General features: G+C 42.1%; 1 protein-coding gene across 1 annotated transcript in view; it reads right to left on the reverse strand.

Annotated features, from left to right (window-relative positions):
* Positions 1 to 780: 780 nt before the first annotated feature.
* Positions 781 to 20,411, reverse strand: part of LOC138510186 (spindle assembly abnormal protein 6 homolog) — a 366,238-nt gene continuing 346,607 nt past the window's right edge. Inside the window, exon 16 of the mRNA XM_069625671.1 lies at positions 781 to 3,727. Within this exon, the coding sequence (XP_069481772.1) occupies positions 3,636 to 3,727 (92 nt within the window). The 3' untranslated portion in view covers positions 781 to 3,635. The remainder of the gene's footprint in view (positions 3,728 to 20,411) is intronic.

The following is a 20,411-nucleotide window of genomic DNA, read 5'->3' on the forward strand; positions in this document are numbered from 1 at the left end:
GTGTCCCCAAATCTGCTCAAGGAAGTTTCCTGCCAGAGGAGCATAGGGGATGCATGCATTCCCGACTGTTAAATCGCCACAATTTTTGTGACTCCAGATGGGACAGAAGGAAATGGTACCTAGACATCCATGACCTTGCATATGAAACATTTTTCAGCAACACATTTATTACACAACCACCCCCTTAAAGACAATTTTCTTTTCATCCTCCATCCCATGTTCAATCTCATCATCTGGTCAATTAATTTTTGCAGTACCATCATGGGTGTCCAAGATACAGGAAGAGAAAACTTGTAGACCCCTCATATTTTTCATCGTACCATTGGTGAGGCAGCAGTGCCAGCATATTGCTTTTTACACCAAACCTACACAAAACAACTTTAAAACCGAAGTGCCACCTACTGTTTGCAATACTGGGAAGGCTTCAATATCAACACATTTGGACAGACCGTTTCCAAAGTACATTGTACAATATCAAATGAAACAGTGGCTTGTACCCGCACATCATTGTTGAAACAAAAAAATTATAAAACTGAGGTGACGGGGCCTCAATTGTCAAATCAAATATTTGGGGCATCGGTTCCGGTATCAATATCACCATATCAAATGTAGACGTTTCATCTGATGCACGTGGTGGCTATTTCGTGATTTGTTTAACTCAGTCTGAAGATGAAGAATGGGTGGGAGGAAAGTATTCATTAGAAACAAGGGGACTGGATATAATGGCATGCTAAAATGTGAAATCCAAAATTAATTTTGAAAAAAAGCAAAATCAACATGTTTAATAATCAAAATATTACAAATACTTTATTGATATAAATGTATAAAATATATTTGTAAAAGTTCACCATAGAATTCCATTGCTCATAACTTTTTACACATGGATATTCAATACAACAAACAAGACATGTAAACATTATAGAGATGAAGGTGTTCATGAGGTATGGACGTCAAACGCTCTGAATCATTCTGTAACAAGAGCAAGTGCTTAGAAACATCATACACTTACATTCATCCAACATGTTGGTACACTGCCTCTCTCTTCTTATCAGTTCTCCACACCACAATATGAAGATTATGCACTCAGGTCCTTAGCTAAGGCTGCATCTGACGTATACACAGGTACCTCAAAATTTAACAAACTTATCACAAGGAAAGCATAGTTGAAATGTTTAAAGAGGTAATACTGGTTAAAACATGAAAACAATATTTGAGACTGAGTGTTCTCAGTTTCAACTAGAGTAGTTGAGCAAAAATGGGTACAACAATATCCAAGTCTCTGAAATCATATGAATGGTATGTATTGATCTTAAAACATGGTGGGTCTGTCTAACAACGACATACAAGCTATACATGAGTTAGACATTAATCGGAACAAGATTGCAAAGCTCAGGGTGCCTTGAGTAATGAAAGACAAGATTGAACATCCCCAGAATGCTACTGTTGAAAATAAACACATTACGTGAGCAATTTCAGTGGAGAAACACAAATACTGTTAGCTACCTTTTTGCTTGTCAAATTATTTTTTTAAAGCTACATTTACCCAACTAATCCAGGAATAAATCACCTGTATGAATATTTTCAGAAAGTCCTGCAATACTGCATGACGAAAAGACAAAAGGCAACAATATTAAAAATAGTTTTTCCATAGGAGAAAACTGATCAGATGCAACATTTCATACATTCGTAAATCAAGTGACCTATATATGAAAGCTGGATCTTAAACGTGTCAGTCCTTTCCTTGCTGTAGCAATATTACAATTGGAACCAAATAAGTGCAACATTTAGATGCCTCATTAATTAGGCACTGTCCTACACGTTTAGATCTAGTAACTACCAACTATCTGAACAGCTGCAATGATTTTCTTTACATGCCAATGTAAGCAGCATTCAGCAAAGTAGAGGTTCCTTGCTTACAAACAACAGAACTGGCAATGGAGCTTTATAAAAAAAAAATCGGTATATAAAAAAGCATCTCAGTAAAGAAACTTTAAGTGATACATCTATTTTGCAAGCAGGAAAGATGGGTGCATAGTTCCTTGCATTGTGGTTATGACTTCTACCACCACCTGGAGACAAGACGTGTTAAAACATAAAAATCAGTGAAGTGTTGATTTTAATGGCATTGTGTACAATTTGCACAACTGGCAACGAGCCAAAGCAAAGTACCACATATTTGCAACCAAAAATTAAACCTCACACAAATGAACATATTAGAACGGTTTTCAGCTTCAATAAAGATGGCGCAAACAATGCTGGAAGGAGGGTTATTCTAGTCACAAGGTACAATGGTGAATTGAATTGTTGCTGGAAAAAAAGCATAAAACGTACCAGTTTAGGTCTAAACGTTTCAGATTTTACACAGGTTCCAAGAACATGTGAGGTATCTACTTGCTTATAATAATTTGTCAGCATGCAGTAATATACTTTAAGTGCTTAATATGCAAAATTGATCAAGAAAACTATAGGAGACCAATATTTAGCAATATACTTCTTTGTGGTACGCAGGTACTGCTGCAATTCATGATTCTAAAAGGGCATGTCTGGAAATCTGGGTTATTGACTCACTGGTGTATTCACAAAGAACTGTGGAAGCACAGAACCTCAGCATGAAAAAACAGGCAAAAAACGCAAACGTTGACGTTTCATTGTCAAAGGCTAGGGTTGTTTTGTTAATGGAACTAAAAGGAGTACATATTTCCCAACTTCAATCCCTTACAATGAAGTAAATTGCACTGTGAATCACTGAAACAGTACCATTTCAATGTTCATGCCAATTCATTTGACTTCAGGGGGAAGCAGGGACACAGTGTCGATGTCCAGCGCTGAGATGATGGTCGGCCTCACTTTGATGAAGCAAATGATGGAAGGATATTTTCTTTTGCATTAGAAAGGCGCGTCTCTGTCTCCTTGTCCCTCCATTTAGCTGGAAAATGTGTTCTTTTGACAGGATGGAATTAATACAGTCATTTAAAAAGTGCTGATTGTACGATATGGTGATGTCAGGAGTAGATCAGGGGGTTCAGTGGAAACGCTGCCATTTCACCATGTCCAATATACAACTCTTTCACGTCCCTCTCTACATGTACGTATAAGTTATAGGTTATACATTTTTTTAAATATTTATGGAGTAATTTTTAGGTAGGAGAACAACTGAAAAGAAAATTCGTATAAAAAGCACAAGAAAATAAACAAATCTGGTAATTCAGGATTTTAAAGTATACATAATTACAGATATTTCTCACCACACACATCTTTAGACATCACCGAATAAATATTTCACACAACTCGAGCTTTTCCATGTACAATTGCCTTTTAAACAGCATGTCTAGAAGGTTAACATTTGCCGACTTTACATTTTGATATAACATGACTGGATTTTGGTACAAGAGGTCTGCCTGAACGCTACTGAACACAATCAAACGCATTCTGTTAGCCTTTGTAGACGGACCCTTCGACCACAGATCTATACAGCTAAATTAAACATGGGTTTCTCCATTTAAATTAAGGCACCACAATAATATACTTTGGCAGTTTACGGAAGCACCTCCAGAGTTCAGGCAGACGTTGACCTTTCTTTTCCCATTTGTAAATATACACTGAGTTTCCCAATGTTTATTTTTACTCTGGCGTTTTTAGGATGCAGGAAGTCTAGGCTGTTGCCCTGGAAAATATGCGGACATTGTTGGTAAACTTCCTTGTCTTGATAACGTCGGTCTCGAAGGCACTAAAGTGGCAGAGAAAAATGACAGGTAAGCGTTTAAAATCATTTACCAGCCATGATTAGGGAACAGTATTTACCACAAAGTGTGTTGCTAATTCATTTACTGGCTATTTCTGAGACCCTGAAGTCGGTTGAGAGCACAGCGACGCAGGACAGCGTCTTTGGGAAACATTTCCAGTGTCGCATAAACATAAACTTACCTCATGTAACCCTTTAGTCTATACGGATACCTTTGACAATCATAGATTAAATGTGATAGAATGCCACATATGCCTGTACTCTTCGCAACACTACATCCTACTATGCCGTGGCCTAGTCCTTGCCTATGAGGGAGGTCCTTTCCAGGAAACTGCAAATCTTAGTTTTTTATTTTAATAAAAAGCAAGGGGTCCAACTGTAATGCCAGCTCTGGCAGACAACAGTGTTGCGGGTCCCCCTGTAAATCTGCATCGAACACCGAAGTGAGTGGCAACCAAGCCCATCATTTTAGTGTGTGGATGGTTTCTAACCTTTAAGAGGATTACCGAAATTGGATTGCTTAAATGAGCCTTCAACATAAATTGCCAAATAGAAATGTTTATTTTTTGTATGTCTTTTTATAGCACCTTCACCGAGACGCTTTACAAAAACCAGTGAGCTGGTACAATGCTATTATCTGTACCCTGTGCCTTAAAATATGCTCCTGGTTGCCCTCGGGCCTAGCGCGCTATACAAATAAATAAAATACAAATACAATAAAGGACATGATGGGTAGAAACAACAGAAGGAAAAATAGAATATCAGAGAAATACTAACAAAGACAGAAACAGATTTAACAGTCCATAACAGTAGGAGTGAAAGTCGAGCAACAAAATGAGAAGTTGCAAGACAAACCAGAACATCCACCATCAAATAGCATTAATGGGTTTGGGTCAAAATCTAAAAAATGCCTGCCAACCAAGGCATAGCGTCAGAAGGTAACATAGGCACAAAAAACAACAAAGAGGAAAATAAAAACATGCAAACAGCACCAGATAAACGTCTAATAGGCCGCCATATAGCATCCAAAATGTTGTCCAAGACATTGGAGCCACAGCCTCAACCGCTCACTGAGGAAAGCTGCTGGGAATGCAAAGTCTGCTGCCATCGTCCCCAGGTAGCCGCCAGAGTCCTCCTCCAAGCATCCTGGAGCACCACCCATCGCTCCATGACCAGGTGGCACTTTGACTGCCGATACAACCTGCAGCATCAGCAAAGCCTGCTGCAGCCAAGATCATCACCTGTCATACTTCTTCCATGCGCCGCCACCTTCAAACACCACACATCGGGACATCTCATCCCCCAAGGTCCAAGTCTGGAGCATGGGGCACGACGCCGGAGCACGGCACTTCCACACACTGCCATGAAAACATTCACGGGCTGTTGAGCTGGTGGGCAGAGGAAAGTACCCAACGGCATGGATCTCCTGCAACGATCGTCTTGTTGGAAGGTCGGACTTGTGTGATAGCTTGCGTTATTCATACATAATCAACAACATACCCAGAAGAAAGCAGCTGACCCGGATACATCTGTTCTCACTGACTCTGGTTTGTGTGTGTATGGACTACATGCAGGAGACAGCTGGCACACAGACAACCGAGCCAGATGTTGTAAATCCAATTTGCTGAGCCGTACCTCAACTTGGTGTGAAAGATGAGAACAATATTATCAAAAAGTGATGAATAGAACATTTGTAGCCAACAATTTCCAACCAATGGGTATTGGTTCATTGGCATTTTCCTGATATTAAAAAAAAAGTAACTGGCCTAGTACAAATCTGCTAAACCAAATTGGCTAGTCATTGGACTCTCAGACAACTCCAGGCATTGTTTGCCTTATTGACGTGCATATTGAGCCCTTAAGCAGCGCCAGGTTAGGATCTATATCTGGTCACAACCGCTACATTAGGGATCATCACATAGAGAAAGGAAGTCATGGGTAGAATTATTAAGTTAATGCTCCTTAACCATTGGAAAACATTCCTTGTTTATTAGCTTGCCTGTTCCATTACAGAGAAGGACCAAAGTTATGCAAGTCAGTCTTGAACCCACGGCAAAGGCAAGAGCAAAGATTAACAACAACAAAAACACGGCCTTTTGGGGGAAGGATCAATACGTATTTGCAGGTTTCCATCCTGGCAGGTTGCTTTAGATGATCAAACTATATAATGGAATAATGGGCTTTAAGACGTCAGAGTAGTTAAGTAGCATGTGTTCTAGTGTTTCCAACCATCAGTTCTTGGCTTTCTCTTTGAGAATCGGCAAGTGGAGGGTACCCTAAAGTGGGCAAAGCTCTCACTGAGCCTAGGTAGTTAACCTACATATTACTGAAGATGCCCATTAAGGCAGAAATGTGCCTCCCCAGTTTGGGCTAAACATCTCCCTTTTAGTCCAAGGCTGATTTATAATGGCTTTTAACAGCTATATTGATGCCATGAAATTATAACTAGAAGCATTCAAAAGGGTAAAGAATCATTGGGTAACACATTTGCGTCAATCATATTTTGATGTATTCACAGGAGGAAAAAATACATATGGCCTTTGACATGAACAACCACATTGGATGCAGAATCTTCTTAACCAAATGAGAGCTACTTTCTTGCAAACTCCTAGTTGATGTAATCGCCATCAGAACAAAAAAGGTTTTTGCTAACAAAAACCTCAGCATCATCTCCTCGAAAGTACTGAAAGGAGGAGGTTGATTGACAAAGCATTTACAGGAGTTCCCTAGAAGGCTGAAAGAATGCTTAACAGAGTGAAGAATATTAAAAATGTATAGCAAACATAAGACAAATTGTTTCAGGGAACGACATTTAGGACTATACCCATTCAAATATTAATTGTCAAATTGACAATGCAAGATTGCCAAATTTAGGATAAATATAACTCAAAGCGCTCCATTCATATAAAAATAATTTAGCATTTACTGCATGATAAATCAGACCTTAACCGCCTTGTGTGTACACCAGGAAACAAATTTAGACAAAACTGTGTCGTGGGCTTTTAAATTTAAGTCCTAAATTGCTCTAGCAATTGCCAGAAATGATCAGTCTCTGAAGCCACAACCATTTAAGGTCCACACCAGCAGACGGGGATGGAAAATTGGTTCAATCACCTGTTTTATGTAACAACTCCGATTTTTTGGGGGTGGGGTTTCGCCCGCCACATCCTCGCTTTCGAGCAATTTACAACCTATTTCCCACACCCCCCACCCTTTATGTCCCTTTACCCACTCCCCATATTTTTTTTTGTGTTTTGGCAGCAACAAATCAGTTGCAAAAACTCAGCGAAAAAGAAACTGGCGATGAACGAATGTCGTACCGGAAAATCACCACTGTTATCAATATGGAGAGAATGAAACTAAGTTACTATCTGTCCAAGAAGCAATATCCTCCATCAGCTGTACTAACAAATGCCACCCCTTTCAACTTGCTGGTGCTTTTATACCTTGGCCAGCTGATTGCCCGTATGTACAAGGACTGATCAACTGAAGGAAAATCCTTCCAAAATTGCCAAGCAACTTCTCCAGTTATATTAGTGGACATTCCAACAACAAAGAAACCAAATAGGCTGTTTCTTTTTCAAAGGAATTGCCGACTTCCGTTGCGGTAAGAGGCCTTGAAATACCTTTGGTGCAGAATGACCCAAAAAAAAACAGTCTCGGGGGAGGGGGTGAAGAGCCACACTAATACTATGTTATATCCCCCAAAAGGAATGATAAGATGCGAAGTAAATGCTGGAATAAACAAACTGGCTTTTCATCTAATAGAGAGTACATTTGTATTGTCCTCTTTTTGATCAGCTGTGTCATAGCAGCACATATCACTTAAAAGGAAGAACGGAGTTCCATGGGAATTATTAGATTTCCAGTGACACAGTCAGAGATGTCATGATGCAGAAAATTAAAGGAGAGGCAATATTTTGCAAAGAAGGACATTGGCTTTTCCTTGCCTTCCAAACCAGTATGTTGCAAAATACATATTACGTAACATGATCTGCGCATGCCTAAATGGCAGACTCCTTCAAACCCATGCCTCGAGTATAATAAAGTTGCTTATTACACTTATGTAAACATGTAAAAGATATTTATTGAATATTGCATGTTGGAATATTAGTATGCTTAACTCAGACCCCCAAAATATTTTCATATATGTAATCCAATGTACTCATTCAAAAAGGATTTTCAATGTGAGTATCAAGCTGCTTTGCCTTGTCAAGGTCAAAATAATACGGTATCGAAACAAAATATCAAAAATCTATGTACATATATAGAATAGCAAATGATTCCTCTAAAGTAATTTGTCTTAAAGCGAACTGAAAACAGGACTGAGAGAAGCACAAACACTGACCCATTTTGGGATTTCCTTCTGGACGCCTGTCGTTTAAGCTGCACCACTCAGCCCAATGCTTCTACAAACCAACAGTGATCCCATTATGAAGGTAAAACATACACAACCAAGCGATATACCTCCTTTGCGTTTTGTGGTAGCGTGTGTTGCATCAGATGTCAACGGTTCACAGGGCCCTCCTCCTCTGATAACCAAGCCAGGGAGAGACGCTTGTCTCCATAGTACCAAACTTGATTTCAGAGAGAAGAAAAGCCAAGCGGTTCATCACAGCCGGTGAGTCAATGAGAGAGCCAATAAGAAGCCGAGCTCTGTTGAACGAGGGTAGCAAACGGCTAATTAACTGTGAAAGAACATAAAACTGTTGATATCAAAAGGGGGAAACCAGCAACAGCGGCGTCAGGCACTATGTGGGCGCTCACTCAGGAAACTCTGGGCGATCCAAGATTGAAGAAACTACGGTTACCAGAAGGCCTTGTGACAGGCAAAAGAAGGGGTCAAAGTGGTCATAGAAATCTGCTGTACAGTCTAAAGTCTTTGACTGACAGATTGTGAAACTAAGGGAAGTGAATCCCGCATCCCAAGAACTGACTGAGAAAATGAGTAACAAAGTTGGCAAGAGTGAACCCGAAGTAGGGATGCCGATAAACAGGGGGCAAAGTCTAAAGTCCTGATATACAGTGTGTTGACAAGAGTGTTCCAGTCCACAGAGAACTGTTTAAAAAGACACCAAGATTCGTGGATGTCAGACAATTGCATTCAAAGCCGTAGTGAACCCGACGAAAGGAAGGCCAACAATCGAAAGGGATCTGAGGCCTGAAGAGGGAGATCCAGAGGTGAAAAGCCATCACTCATCGAAAAAGGCTGTAGTGAACTGACAGAAAGGAAGGCAAGCATTTGCGAAGGGTCTGAGGCCGGAACAGGGGCATCCAGGGTGAGACACCATCACCCCACCGACCAGTTAATCACAGAGAAATATTTGGAAGACAAGCCAGGGTGAACCCGACGGAGGGAGACGGATATTCGAAAGGGGTCTGAACTCGGAAGAGGGGGACCCAGAGTTGAAGAGATATCACCTCCAGGACAATCAGGAAAGAACGTTTGGTGAATTCAAGCCCGGAAGAGGAGGATCCAAGGGGTGAAAAGTTATCGCCCATCGGAGAAGCAGAAAGGAACGTTTGTTTATTATTGTAAAATATAACAAGTCCTCGGAGGTAAGAGACTTTTTGTAGAAAAAGAGACTTAACCACCGAAGGCACTGCTTGGTGAGAGCTGAACTGTTGGCTCATGCTGGGAAAGCTCGAGGGTGTGCTGTGCTACAGAATCCTACCTTGTCCCGTGCTGAAAACATGGGGAAGGGAGACCCCAACTACCACATCCGGACTTATTATTTGTCAACACTTCCTTCTTTCTTATGAACATTATGCCACCCTTCTTTTTGTATTTGCGTAATGATTGGCAGTAGGTTTTTTAGTATAGGACTTTTTTTTTTTACAAGATGCCACTCGGACTGCCTTACTATTGTTTGATGGTCGAAGCTTGCTCCCATCTTATATTTAGGTTTAGATTAGGTGTTTTTCCAACCTACCTATACCGTTTAATAAACACCCTTGAACTGTGATCACTTGTGTCCATCTTTACTGTTGCCACCATGAGTTCATACACCATTTAGGACAGAACTGGCACCAAATTATATGTGCTAGCATCAGTGGTTATCAATGATGGAAGTTCAGGGGAATATATGCTCCTAGACTTGCCGAGTTACACATCTCTTCTTGTATTCTTTCTATTGCTCTCTCACAATGCTCACTCCATTCCAATGTTACTTCTTTATTGTTAATTCTTTCAATGGATATGTTATTTCTGCAAACCCCTTCACAAATGTACTATAAAATTCTGCAAATCCTAAAAACGATTTGACTTCTGTTGAGGTGGGTGTTGGTGCTTCACATATGGCTCGCATTGCGTCTGGTTTGGGTATGTACCCACCATGCCCATTTATCACATGCCCAAGATATTCCACTTCCAGCCCTCGGAATTTACACTTTCTCTGCTAGATGAGTCCACTCTTCTCAATGCATCCTAGGATTTCATCCAGTCTACTGTCATGTTATTTCAGATCTTTGCCATATATCAATATATCATCTTGATAGATTAACATGCCAGCTATTCATTTCAACAGGTGAGTCATGACTCTTTGAAATACTGCTGTGGCTGACGTGGAGCCAATGGGCATTCTTCTGTATCTGTACAGTCCAAAAGGAGTTATGGATGTTGCAAGAGGTCTGCTTTCCATTGTTATTGGGATTTGGTGGTATGCGGAGGACAAATCCGCTGTGGTTAACATGCTAACCATTTTAATGCAGTTCAACATTTCAGATATTAATTGAAACAAGACATTTTTCCACTAATATTTTTGCTTCAATCTCTTGGGTCTATGCAAATCCTCAGTTTGCCATTTTTCACTATGCAAGCAAAATGGGGCTTATCCATTCAGCAGACTCTACAGGCTTCAATATTTTGTGCTGTAGCAGCCTTTGTAGTTCTTCCACTCTTTCTCTAGCTGCTACTGATGTTTTTGACTTTGTGGCATACATGTGTTGCTCTGTCTTTCAGAAAAATCTTGGACAGATCGTTAATTTTCCAAACCTTTTCTTGAAAATCTCAGCGTTCACTCCCAATACTTGCTGTTTTGGTCCAATTTTATGATTAAAGCAGCTTGATCTCTCCATCCTATTACATTGATGTCTTTCTTTGCCACATAAACTTTCACTGCTGCAATCCTACGCTTGAACCCCACTTCTGCCACACAGTATCCCACTATTTGGATTCTTGTACCTTCAAACCCTCCAGGCTTTTAGAAGTCCAATTTGTGCATTTTCGAGCTCCACCCTTTCTTGTCTAGTTCTCTCCATTTCTCTGTAGTTATGATAGTGTGTGGCTATCAACTATCATTCTGATCCAATGACCTTCAATATGCAGCCTGCAACAGGTGCATTATAATTCACTGTTTTGTGTGTTGCTCCTCATGCTTAGTACATTCTCTTCTCCGGAACAATTTATTTTTTCATTGTTTGCTTGTTAGGTGCTTATACAGGAAGTACATACTGTTTCAAAGTGCCTACAGGGCCACACAGTGGGGACAAGGGGCTGTAACAACAATCAAAGTACATAAAAATATTAAATATATTGGAAGGGTTAGGGGAGACGAGCCTTCTATGCCTTGTGAGTGTTCAGAACGTGCAAGTGCAGAAGGTAGGGGAATGGGATAGGTGCTGTGGTGCTCCTGGGTGAGCAACAAGTGAAGTGCAATGTAAGGTTAGTGCAAGCCACCAGGTGGGAGGGTGAGCCGAGGCAAGTGCTGAGGATAGACAGAAGCTAGGGGGGATTCGGTGTGGAAGGTCAGGGCCCGGGGATGCATAAGGGCCGTGCACACCAAACAAGCAACTGTGAGATTAGCAGAGGAGAGTGGGGGGCGGTGGGGAAGAGGTAAAGAGGAAAGACTTGAGGAGCTTCTGGAATTTAAGAAATTCATGCTCAAGACGTAGAGGGAGACTGTTCCAAAGAAGCGAGCCAGCACGAAAGGAGATCGACCTCCTGCCCTCTGTTTAGCAAAATACTTTACACACAAAGAGTTGGTGCCAGAAGAGCGCATGGGTCTAGATGGGAATATTTAGTAAGCCTAAGTTGCAGATAGTGTGGTCACTGGGAATCATCACTTTCTTGTATGCACACAAAGGAACTTTCTTTTTCTTTCCACAAACAACTATGAAATGTCAGTGTGTGCAACAATCCACACACGTCTGGTTGAGGGTAGAACATTGTTGTAAGTTTGCACAGTGTTCTATTCCACAGCATCTGAAAAATGTGTTATTCTCTGTGCTCGGTGTTCTGAATCTTGGTCTTTCTGATCATACTTGTTTACTTTCTGTGACTTCTCTTCGCTTTTCTTTGTCTGTATTTATGTTAATTTGGTTATCAGGTTGTCTGTTCTCATCTTTCTTGGTGGCTTTATTATGTGAATATTTACGGTACCTTGTAACTTCTCCCCAGACGGGAGCCCTTCCCTGTGAGGCTAGGGAGGGGAGCCCACTACACAACAATCCCCCTAGAGGTGGCGGTCACTAGGACTTCACAGGGAGAGACTCCCCTCTTGAGGACAAGGACCCCTGTTCCAACTAGGAATCCCCTATAAACTCTCCTGAGATGGTAACTAAAATCAAAGAATCAAAACATTCCCTCCAAACCAGTCATTATTTGCTAATGTAATGTTATCAGTAATCAAACTTCAACAACCACTCATACTGTGAAGAAGAAAAATGGGAGAACCATGAAGAGTAATCAGTGGTTAGCAGCCAACCACACAGACGAAGAAGATAGGGGGTAGCATGACAAATGCACCATGGAAAGAGACAAAGGACTGTGTTCCTACGCTGGGAAGGGCCCAACACTTAATCATAACAACCAAGGAAGGATCAATGGAAATAGATCTAGTCTCCAGAGCCTGTGAGATTCGGGTTCTACGTTATTTCACTGCAGTATTTTTCATCGTGGGTTTTTTCAATCTTTTTCTTTTTTTTTTAATTCCCTTACACCCACAACCATATATTTAATTTTTTAACCCCCACCCCCCCAAAAAAAAAACATGCGATGAAAAATACAGCGGTGAAATGCGTGTATTCCGAGATTCGAATCCGAGCTAAGGAAGCAGTCAGTGACCACAAAGTTGTCTGTTGTGGAGCAGGTGGTCCAGACCAAGGGAAGAGAGAAGAATTTGGGAAGTACAAGCCTGAACTGACGGCCCGGGGGTGGTGACGTGACCCAAACTAGGTGGACCAAGCAGTCTGTGAACAACACCGAGACTGTACCAGGAACAGCTCTGCAGAGATGCGTAAGGAAGAAGGAAGAAGAGAAGGAGGAAGTCCACGCAGTTTATGTCGGATGGGCAAACCTGACCCAGAGGGAAGAACGAGTGATGCCTATCCTGTATTAAAGCGGTAACGGGAACAGAGGGAGACCCGGTTGGGGGAAGTGGCACAAACTGAATGAAGATTACCAAGGGACCAATCATACTTGTCCAGTACCAGTGAATGGTGTAACGATAAAGGCCAGCAAGGTAGTGACCAAACTCATCCCAGGGCCAGTCAATGTTGGGAAGAGAAAGGAAACTATCAAAAGGAGAGTGTAATATACATGAAATGCTGAAAGAGAGTGTGAAGTGGGCAGGGATCATATGTCCACAGATACAGGAAGAATTATTATTTTTATATTTTTTTGGATTTGTATAGCGCACTGCAGCCCAAAGACATTGACGCACTGTTACATGGAATTGTGATGAGGCTTAGTTCAGGGTTACATTGAAGGCGGCCCCACAATAAACTTTTCTTAGTTACAAGTTACAGCCCAACAATAACATTTTCTTAGTTACAAGTTACAGGGGTTCCCTGGAGGGCCTAGTTCATAAATACAGTGAACTTGAGTCCTAACAGTGATTAGTTAACAAACATGCATATAGTTGAATACATCTTTATAATATAATACATCAAATGGAGGTTTCATACTGGCTAGTGCTAACATCCGGCCATATACGGCGAGACATAAGGAAAATACCAGAGGTGCTGTGTTATACAAATAACATTTTTAATTGTATATGAAATTAATCCCAAAGTACTTGGGAAGATCCCAAGTATTTCATAAGTTAACATGGAACAGAAAGACATTTACCAGTTTGGAGGACCGTCCAGACCAGGCTTATTGGCTACAAAAACTTGGACTTGAACAAGGAAATGTGCCAATAGTAGGAAAGGCGAAAGCCCCGGAGAGAGACAAGAGTCCCTTTGAAGTATTAAAGGAACATGTTCAAAGAATCACCAAAATCCATCCCAAGAAAGACTAGCTGAGGCTATAAAACCCTATCTGGAGAGAGGGGTCCTTCTCCTAGAACCCTTCCTTTCTTTGGGACTTTGTAAACCGTGGTAGGGACAGAATTGGGTAGTTTGGGACAGACTACAGTTTATTACTTTCAATAATCTCACTGAAGAGGAGCACCCTAGTTAGATTTGCGTTAGGTAGGGCAAAGACCATACTATTAGGGATAGATAGGCCTTTTCCTTTATTATTTATATAAAACAGATTGCAAGAATACCACTAGTGACTCTGTCTCCTTCTTTTGATCCACCACAATTCACAGCGTTGATTGACTCTATTCCTCTGCTGATTTTTGTCCTTTTACCACTTTCGTTCATAACTCTGCATGTTCCACTTTCTTGCCCCTCGCAATCGTTTCTTCTAGGGTAGGATCGCAACACATCTGCAGACGCTATTTTACCACCGAGTTGTTTATGTATATTATTTGATCCCTGGTAAATTTGTCTGGACCACTCCCTGTACCGAATGTGCATTTGGGTGCCAATATTTTCAAAGTGGCTAAATAATCTTCTAATTCCTCATTGCTTCTTTGCTTTCTTGATTAAAGATGGAATCCGTTCATAGCAACCATCACTTGAGGGGAGTATTTATGCCATGTCATGCACACTTATGTCTCCATCTCCCAGTGCTCCTGCTGATACGGGTGGTCATTCTCTGAATTTCTTCTTGCCGTATGGTCTCAAAGCATTTGTCGTAATTTCTTTGTCAGCTGTGAGGAACCTGAGGGCATGCTACCATTTAGTCCCCTTGGATGATCTTCTCAGATGGCCAGGGAAAGGCAACTGCTTTTGGATCCTGACCCTGGGAGTGGAGCTGCGAGGGAGGCTCGCCTTGGTGGAGGGACCCATGGGGGTGGGGAAGAGGATGTCTGTAGGTGAGACATGGTGTCCCCTTTCCTTTATGAAAATGAATTCTACCCTCCCATTTCCTTCGTAGGGTATAGTAAGTCATTTTCCCCTCCCTACACACCTACTGTCCCACATCCACAGACCTTCACAACTGGGATGAGGGTGAGGCAATAATTGTGGTCAGGAAAGAGACCAACTAACAGGCCGCGGGTGCATAAAATGGTAGACAAAGACGAGAAGGGGGAACCTGCCTGGTGAGAAGGTGGCAGCTGTGAGGCGAGAAGCAGGCCCGGAAGAGAACGCTGTTTGATGCCAGGGGGTGAGAGATGTGCCGTGACGCAAGCAGATCATGAGAGGACCAGAGCCCCAGCAATCACCTGAGCCTTGTGTTACCAGCCGGAGGTGTTGAACATGGAAAACTCACAAATGCCCCATGCCGCTGCAGCAAGGTTTTCTCCTAGTGAGCGTTGCTCGCTGCAGCTCCCGGCGCTTACCCGGGAGGAAAGGCAAAGTCTGAAAAGTCTGCAGAGATGCCTGGAGGAGCAGCCACGTACCGGTGAGTGTGAGAGAGGGAACACTTGCACAGGGGTGCTCCAGGGGCAAGAATTGGACATTTGCAAGTAGCAATTCAGCTAAAACACATAAGAGTGGGATTTGGAACCCTACGGGAAGAATATTGAATAATGAGCAAACTGCGAAGTGCCTTATGAAATGTACCAATATTTATTGAATACTGAATTGAAGAGAAAGATAAGGAAATCAGATGAAAATGCTGCATGAGAGAAAAGCGAATGATGTACAGTTGTGAACACTGAAAACCTGTTCAGAAGCATTTAATGAACAAAGTGAAAACTCATAATATGCACTATTGAAAGGCAAGTGTGAAAGACAAGTTGATGAACTTAAATGGGAAAATCCAAGTGTAAGAAGGATTTATAGCACATAGTTTCAGAGTGACTTGAATACAAGTTGTGGCAAAGTCAAGATTCTGTCGTTGTGAACGTTACAATGAATGTGAATTACTGACACAGGTTCAGGGAAAAAGCTTGTGGGGGCCAAGGAAAACCAAGAGCATCACAAAGTGCCAAGGGTTATCGGTTGCGTAACCTGTAGTGGGTGCACCGTGTGGTCCGACAACTGTGCCTAGACCGAGTGGCCCGACGGGAGGAAGAACCAAAGAAAGACACGATACAAAGGGGATGACGCATGACAATTGCTGAAGTGAAAGAAAGCATTTGTTTGAGCTACTTAAGAGCCTAGAAGATTACAAAGTTAAACTCACAGCATTTTTACAAGTCAAGAGGCTCACAACAGTACTAGTGAGGGAGCTGCCTGCTTGGGGAAGTGAACCCTGAGACATTGTGAACTGTTTTAACATTGGGGAAGGGAACCCTGCGACATTTGGTACTGTGTTGAACTTGGGGAAGGGAGCCCGGAGACCTTTTTGGAACTCTTTTTGAATTTAGGAAAGGAAGCTGAAAACAAGCCAGAGCTGGAAGAAGCTCAGAATGTTTACTTTGAACACGGTTTATTTTAGTGTGGAAATCCCTACACATTGTATAACTTAAGTTGTGATGGCAAATATAGGTTTTAGACACAGACAGACTTGAGTTGAACTGGATGAGATAGACTGCCTTAGTTTCTTTAGGTAGGGAGATCAGACCCTAGCTCAAAGCAAGTTAGGTATCAATACATACTGACAAATAAAGACCAAAAAAGTATTTTTATTAGGAAACGTGAATCTGTTGTCTGTGTCTTGATTCATGATGCCTTCTCACAGCTGTAATGCTAGCGTTATCTACTATAGCAATGTAGTTCTTCCAGTAATCCCTCCACTCTTCCCATGGTATTCGTGCGGCCCCTGAGGTGCTCAGGTAGCTCTGTGGTGGGAGTACAGTAATATTCTGCATGGCGGAAGCGGTTTATATGCATTTCTGCTAGCATATTTGGATTATTAGCTTTAATTCACTGTAACATGTGTTTCTTACTGTATCCAGCAGGTGGCGCAGTGAAGACTTTCTTCTGTGCCTGAGGTTTCCTTACGTGGAATCTTCTTTACTCCCAACTGCTCATTGCCAAAGGTGTACTAGCCCCCAGGGCAGAAGACAGAAGCAGAGTTGTTGTAGCGGCAACTACTTGCTTTATTCCTTTTCTGTTTGTCATTTATCAGGCTCTCCAGCTGAGCAGTCGACCCGCCTCATTCAGTCCTACCTGTGTCCTTCCAGCCATCTCTGCACGCTCCAGTGTTTCCCACGCAGTGCCACTGGCCAGCCTTATGCTGTGCAAAACACGGTTGCCTTCTGCAGGGCACCCAACCTAACCCACAACCCTGCGCAAGAGCACAGAGTGTGTGACTATCCACTGAGGTAGCTTTGTACCGTGTCAGTGCAAGTCACCACAGTTACTGGTGGCTCTCAGGATTCCAGGTTCCACAATAGTCACTGCAGCAGTCTCTGCACCCATCACCCACTCCCTTACTCTCATTTCCGCAACCACTGTCCTACCTGTTTCATCCTCTTCCCCTGCCTCCTTTCAAGGCCAGCCACATTGACCTGCTCACTGTATCTCATCTCGCTCAACACGGGACCCCCACTGCCCAGCAGATGGTCATCCATTGCTCGGCGGCCATCTGCCAACAGGTTCCTCATCCCTTAGCACTAACTCCTACCCCCAAAGCTGGGTGCTAATAGCCTCATTTCCCGAATCTGCTGCGCAATACAGGCTCTTATGCTTCACCAGCCCTTTCTTGGACTTTGCCGAGGCCCATAAGCCAGGTGTCCAGGCTCAAACAAAAGCCTGCATTGCATGCAGCTGCAGGCAATACTGCTGAAACATTATCTTTCATATTAATAAAAACTATGTGTTGGGAAATACTTAACTATGTAACATTTAGAGATCTTTGGTACAAGACAGAGATCCAGTCCAGCGGTACCATTTCCGGTGTCGAGTGAAAATTCTAAATAGTTCACGTAGTAGACATGTATAAACTTTAACTGCCAACAAAAATGTCCTTAAAAGCTTGGATATTAAAAATACAAAATTGTAGTTTGCTCTCTGTTTCTACTGTACATTAATTATAATAAAACAAGACATTAAAAGGATTGTATTGGATGGAGCGTACATGTGCCCGCACAGGAAGGAGGTGCTCTGGGGCGCTATGACCATGTGCGCCCTGAGCAATTGGTAAACCGTTGTGGGCATAACCCAGACTAGTATCTCATATATGTATACCCCAGCCTCTTGAAAAAAACATGTTTTCCTTCTGTTGTGAAGAATGGTCCCAGAGGGATGCAGAGAATCCCTTCAAAGCAGTAGAAGCTGGGGGTGTTAATACTGGAACTATAGTTTTAATAAAGTGCACAATAACACTGAGAAACCAGAGGGTGTTCTCACATCTACTCCCCTTGGGTCCTCTTCTCAGGTAGCCAGGGAAAGGCCATCACTTTTGGATCCAGACACTGGGGGTGGAGAAGCAAGGGATGATCACCTGGTTGGAGGGTCCTTGGGGATTGGGAAGAGGACATCCTTGGGAGAGACGCAGTATTACCCCTTCCCATTCTATAATGAACCTGAAATCCCAGGCGTACATATGGGGTGTTACCCCTTTTCCTCTGGCCGGGGCAACATCAGGAAAGAATATAAATCCAGAAACCACAGAAGGAGGTTAAAAGACAGGAGGGTTAATAAAGAGACATGGTATCCCCTTCCCCTATTGAAGACCCGCCTAACCCTCCCCCAGGCTTTATGGGCTATTAACACCTTTACGCACATTTTCCATCATTTAACACACTATGGTACTGGGACGAGGAAAGGCAACTGATGAACACTTGTAGTTCATCCCACCACTGTAGTACTGAGACAAGGAAGAGGCCTTGTAAAGATCAGGCATTTGCCTTTAAATATGGTCAAGCAATTGGACTAAGTGACCACCACCTGTGGACACTCAATAAGCCCAACGTATATAATAATGCAGGCTTTTCAGGTGGAGGGAGGTCACACACCAGGCTGGAGTGGGGAGCCGGCTGAAGCTGAAAGCTGGCGTACCGCCCTCCGTGAGAGAAGAGCAGAGACTGTGGAGGTGGGAAAAGCCAAGCAAGGAAGAAAGTGAAGCCGCATTGCGCTGCCGTCTGAAGCTGATGAATGCAGAAGGGGGGGAACACTCATACCAGGGCACTCTGAAAACCGGCAATAAGCTTTTCATGAATAATAAACTTTTCAGAAAGTGTTAAAAAACACTTTTTTATAGTTTACAAACTGAAAGCATTACTAAACATCTCAGTTTTGAATACCGAATGAACGGAAAGCCTTTCTGAATACCATATGAAATGAAAATGAATAACAAGGATGAGTGAATACACATTTTTGAATGTTTTACAAGAAGAAAGCAAATGAGGAGTATATTCCAAATGGAATAAAAAGCAACATTGTGCAGGTGGTAAGTACCACAGAATGAATTGCAAGTGTTGGCAAAGCAAGTCAAATCCCGAGAAGAGTGCAAGAAGAGCATTGTCACAAGCCAAGTGGTAAAAGGACGGCAGGTTAGAAGGAGACCTGTATTAGCAGTAGCCATAGAAGTACTGAGAGCATAACTAAGTGAATGGTGGCCAAGCTAGCCATGACAAGGTGTTGGAAGAACCTGATGCAGGAATTACTCTTCCCTGTAAAGGAAAACAGCGAACCATGGTTGTTAAAGCGGATGAAAAATGGTTTTGGTTGCGTGACCTGTGATGAGTGGACTGTGTGGTCTGTCAACTGCGCCTAGACTGAGTGCCCTACATAGACAAGTAACTGAAAGAGAAGCCAATAGTGTTGATGTCAAGAAGAACAAATCAATAAAAATGTCCAGTAAGAGACTTGTGTGATAACAGACGTGGATTGGTGAACTAGGGAAAAGTAACCCTGGTAAGGAGGTTTGTGGAGAATCCCAATCCTTGGTGAACTGTTTTGTTTTTAACTTTTTTTTTAAAAAAATGTTTTTATTAGTTTGTTACAAACTTTAAAAAAAGAAGAAAACTGAATTTAAGACTTTCCACAGTCCTGTTGTCCTGACAGGAAATGATTCTCACTACATCACATTTTTGCGAGTATGTCCTGTTTTTATCCGCTCTTTAATTTTGGAGAAGTCAAGAGATGACAACAGTTTGGATATTTGATCCAAGAAGGTAGTCAGAGCAAAGGTACATTTTGTGTTCTAGCCCTCGCAGATGGTTTGCCACCATTCCGCTCCAATTAAATATCAATGGTCTTTCTGAGATGAGGGCACCAAGATGCAGCGTTCTTAGTGTAGGCCAAAACAAGGTTCGATGTTTTAATGTTTGAGCTGACCCTTGACAGAACCAGCACTTGTCATCCAATAATACTTTGTTTTTTCGGCTTACAAGGATTTCTTTTGTATGAAATAGTTTGAAGCAAAATCTCATGAAAAGGTTCTGATGATGTTGTTTGGGGAATTTCTCCAAGTATTTAGGTAGTTTATTCATTGATTCCCTTTTGCTACATACGTTTTTGAACAATTTATATTTGTGCCTTTGGTGGACTGTATCAGACC

The sequence above is a fragment of the Ambystoma mexicanum genome, chromosome 6p (genome assembly GCF_040938575.1).
Source record: "Ambystoma mexicanum isolate Mex_15411 chromosome 6p, UKY_AmexF1_1, whole genome shotgun sequence".
Taxonomy (NCBI): Eukaryota; Metazoa; Chordata; class Amphibia; order Caudata; family Ambystomatidae; genus Ambystoma; species Ambystoma mexicanum.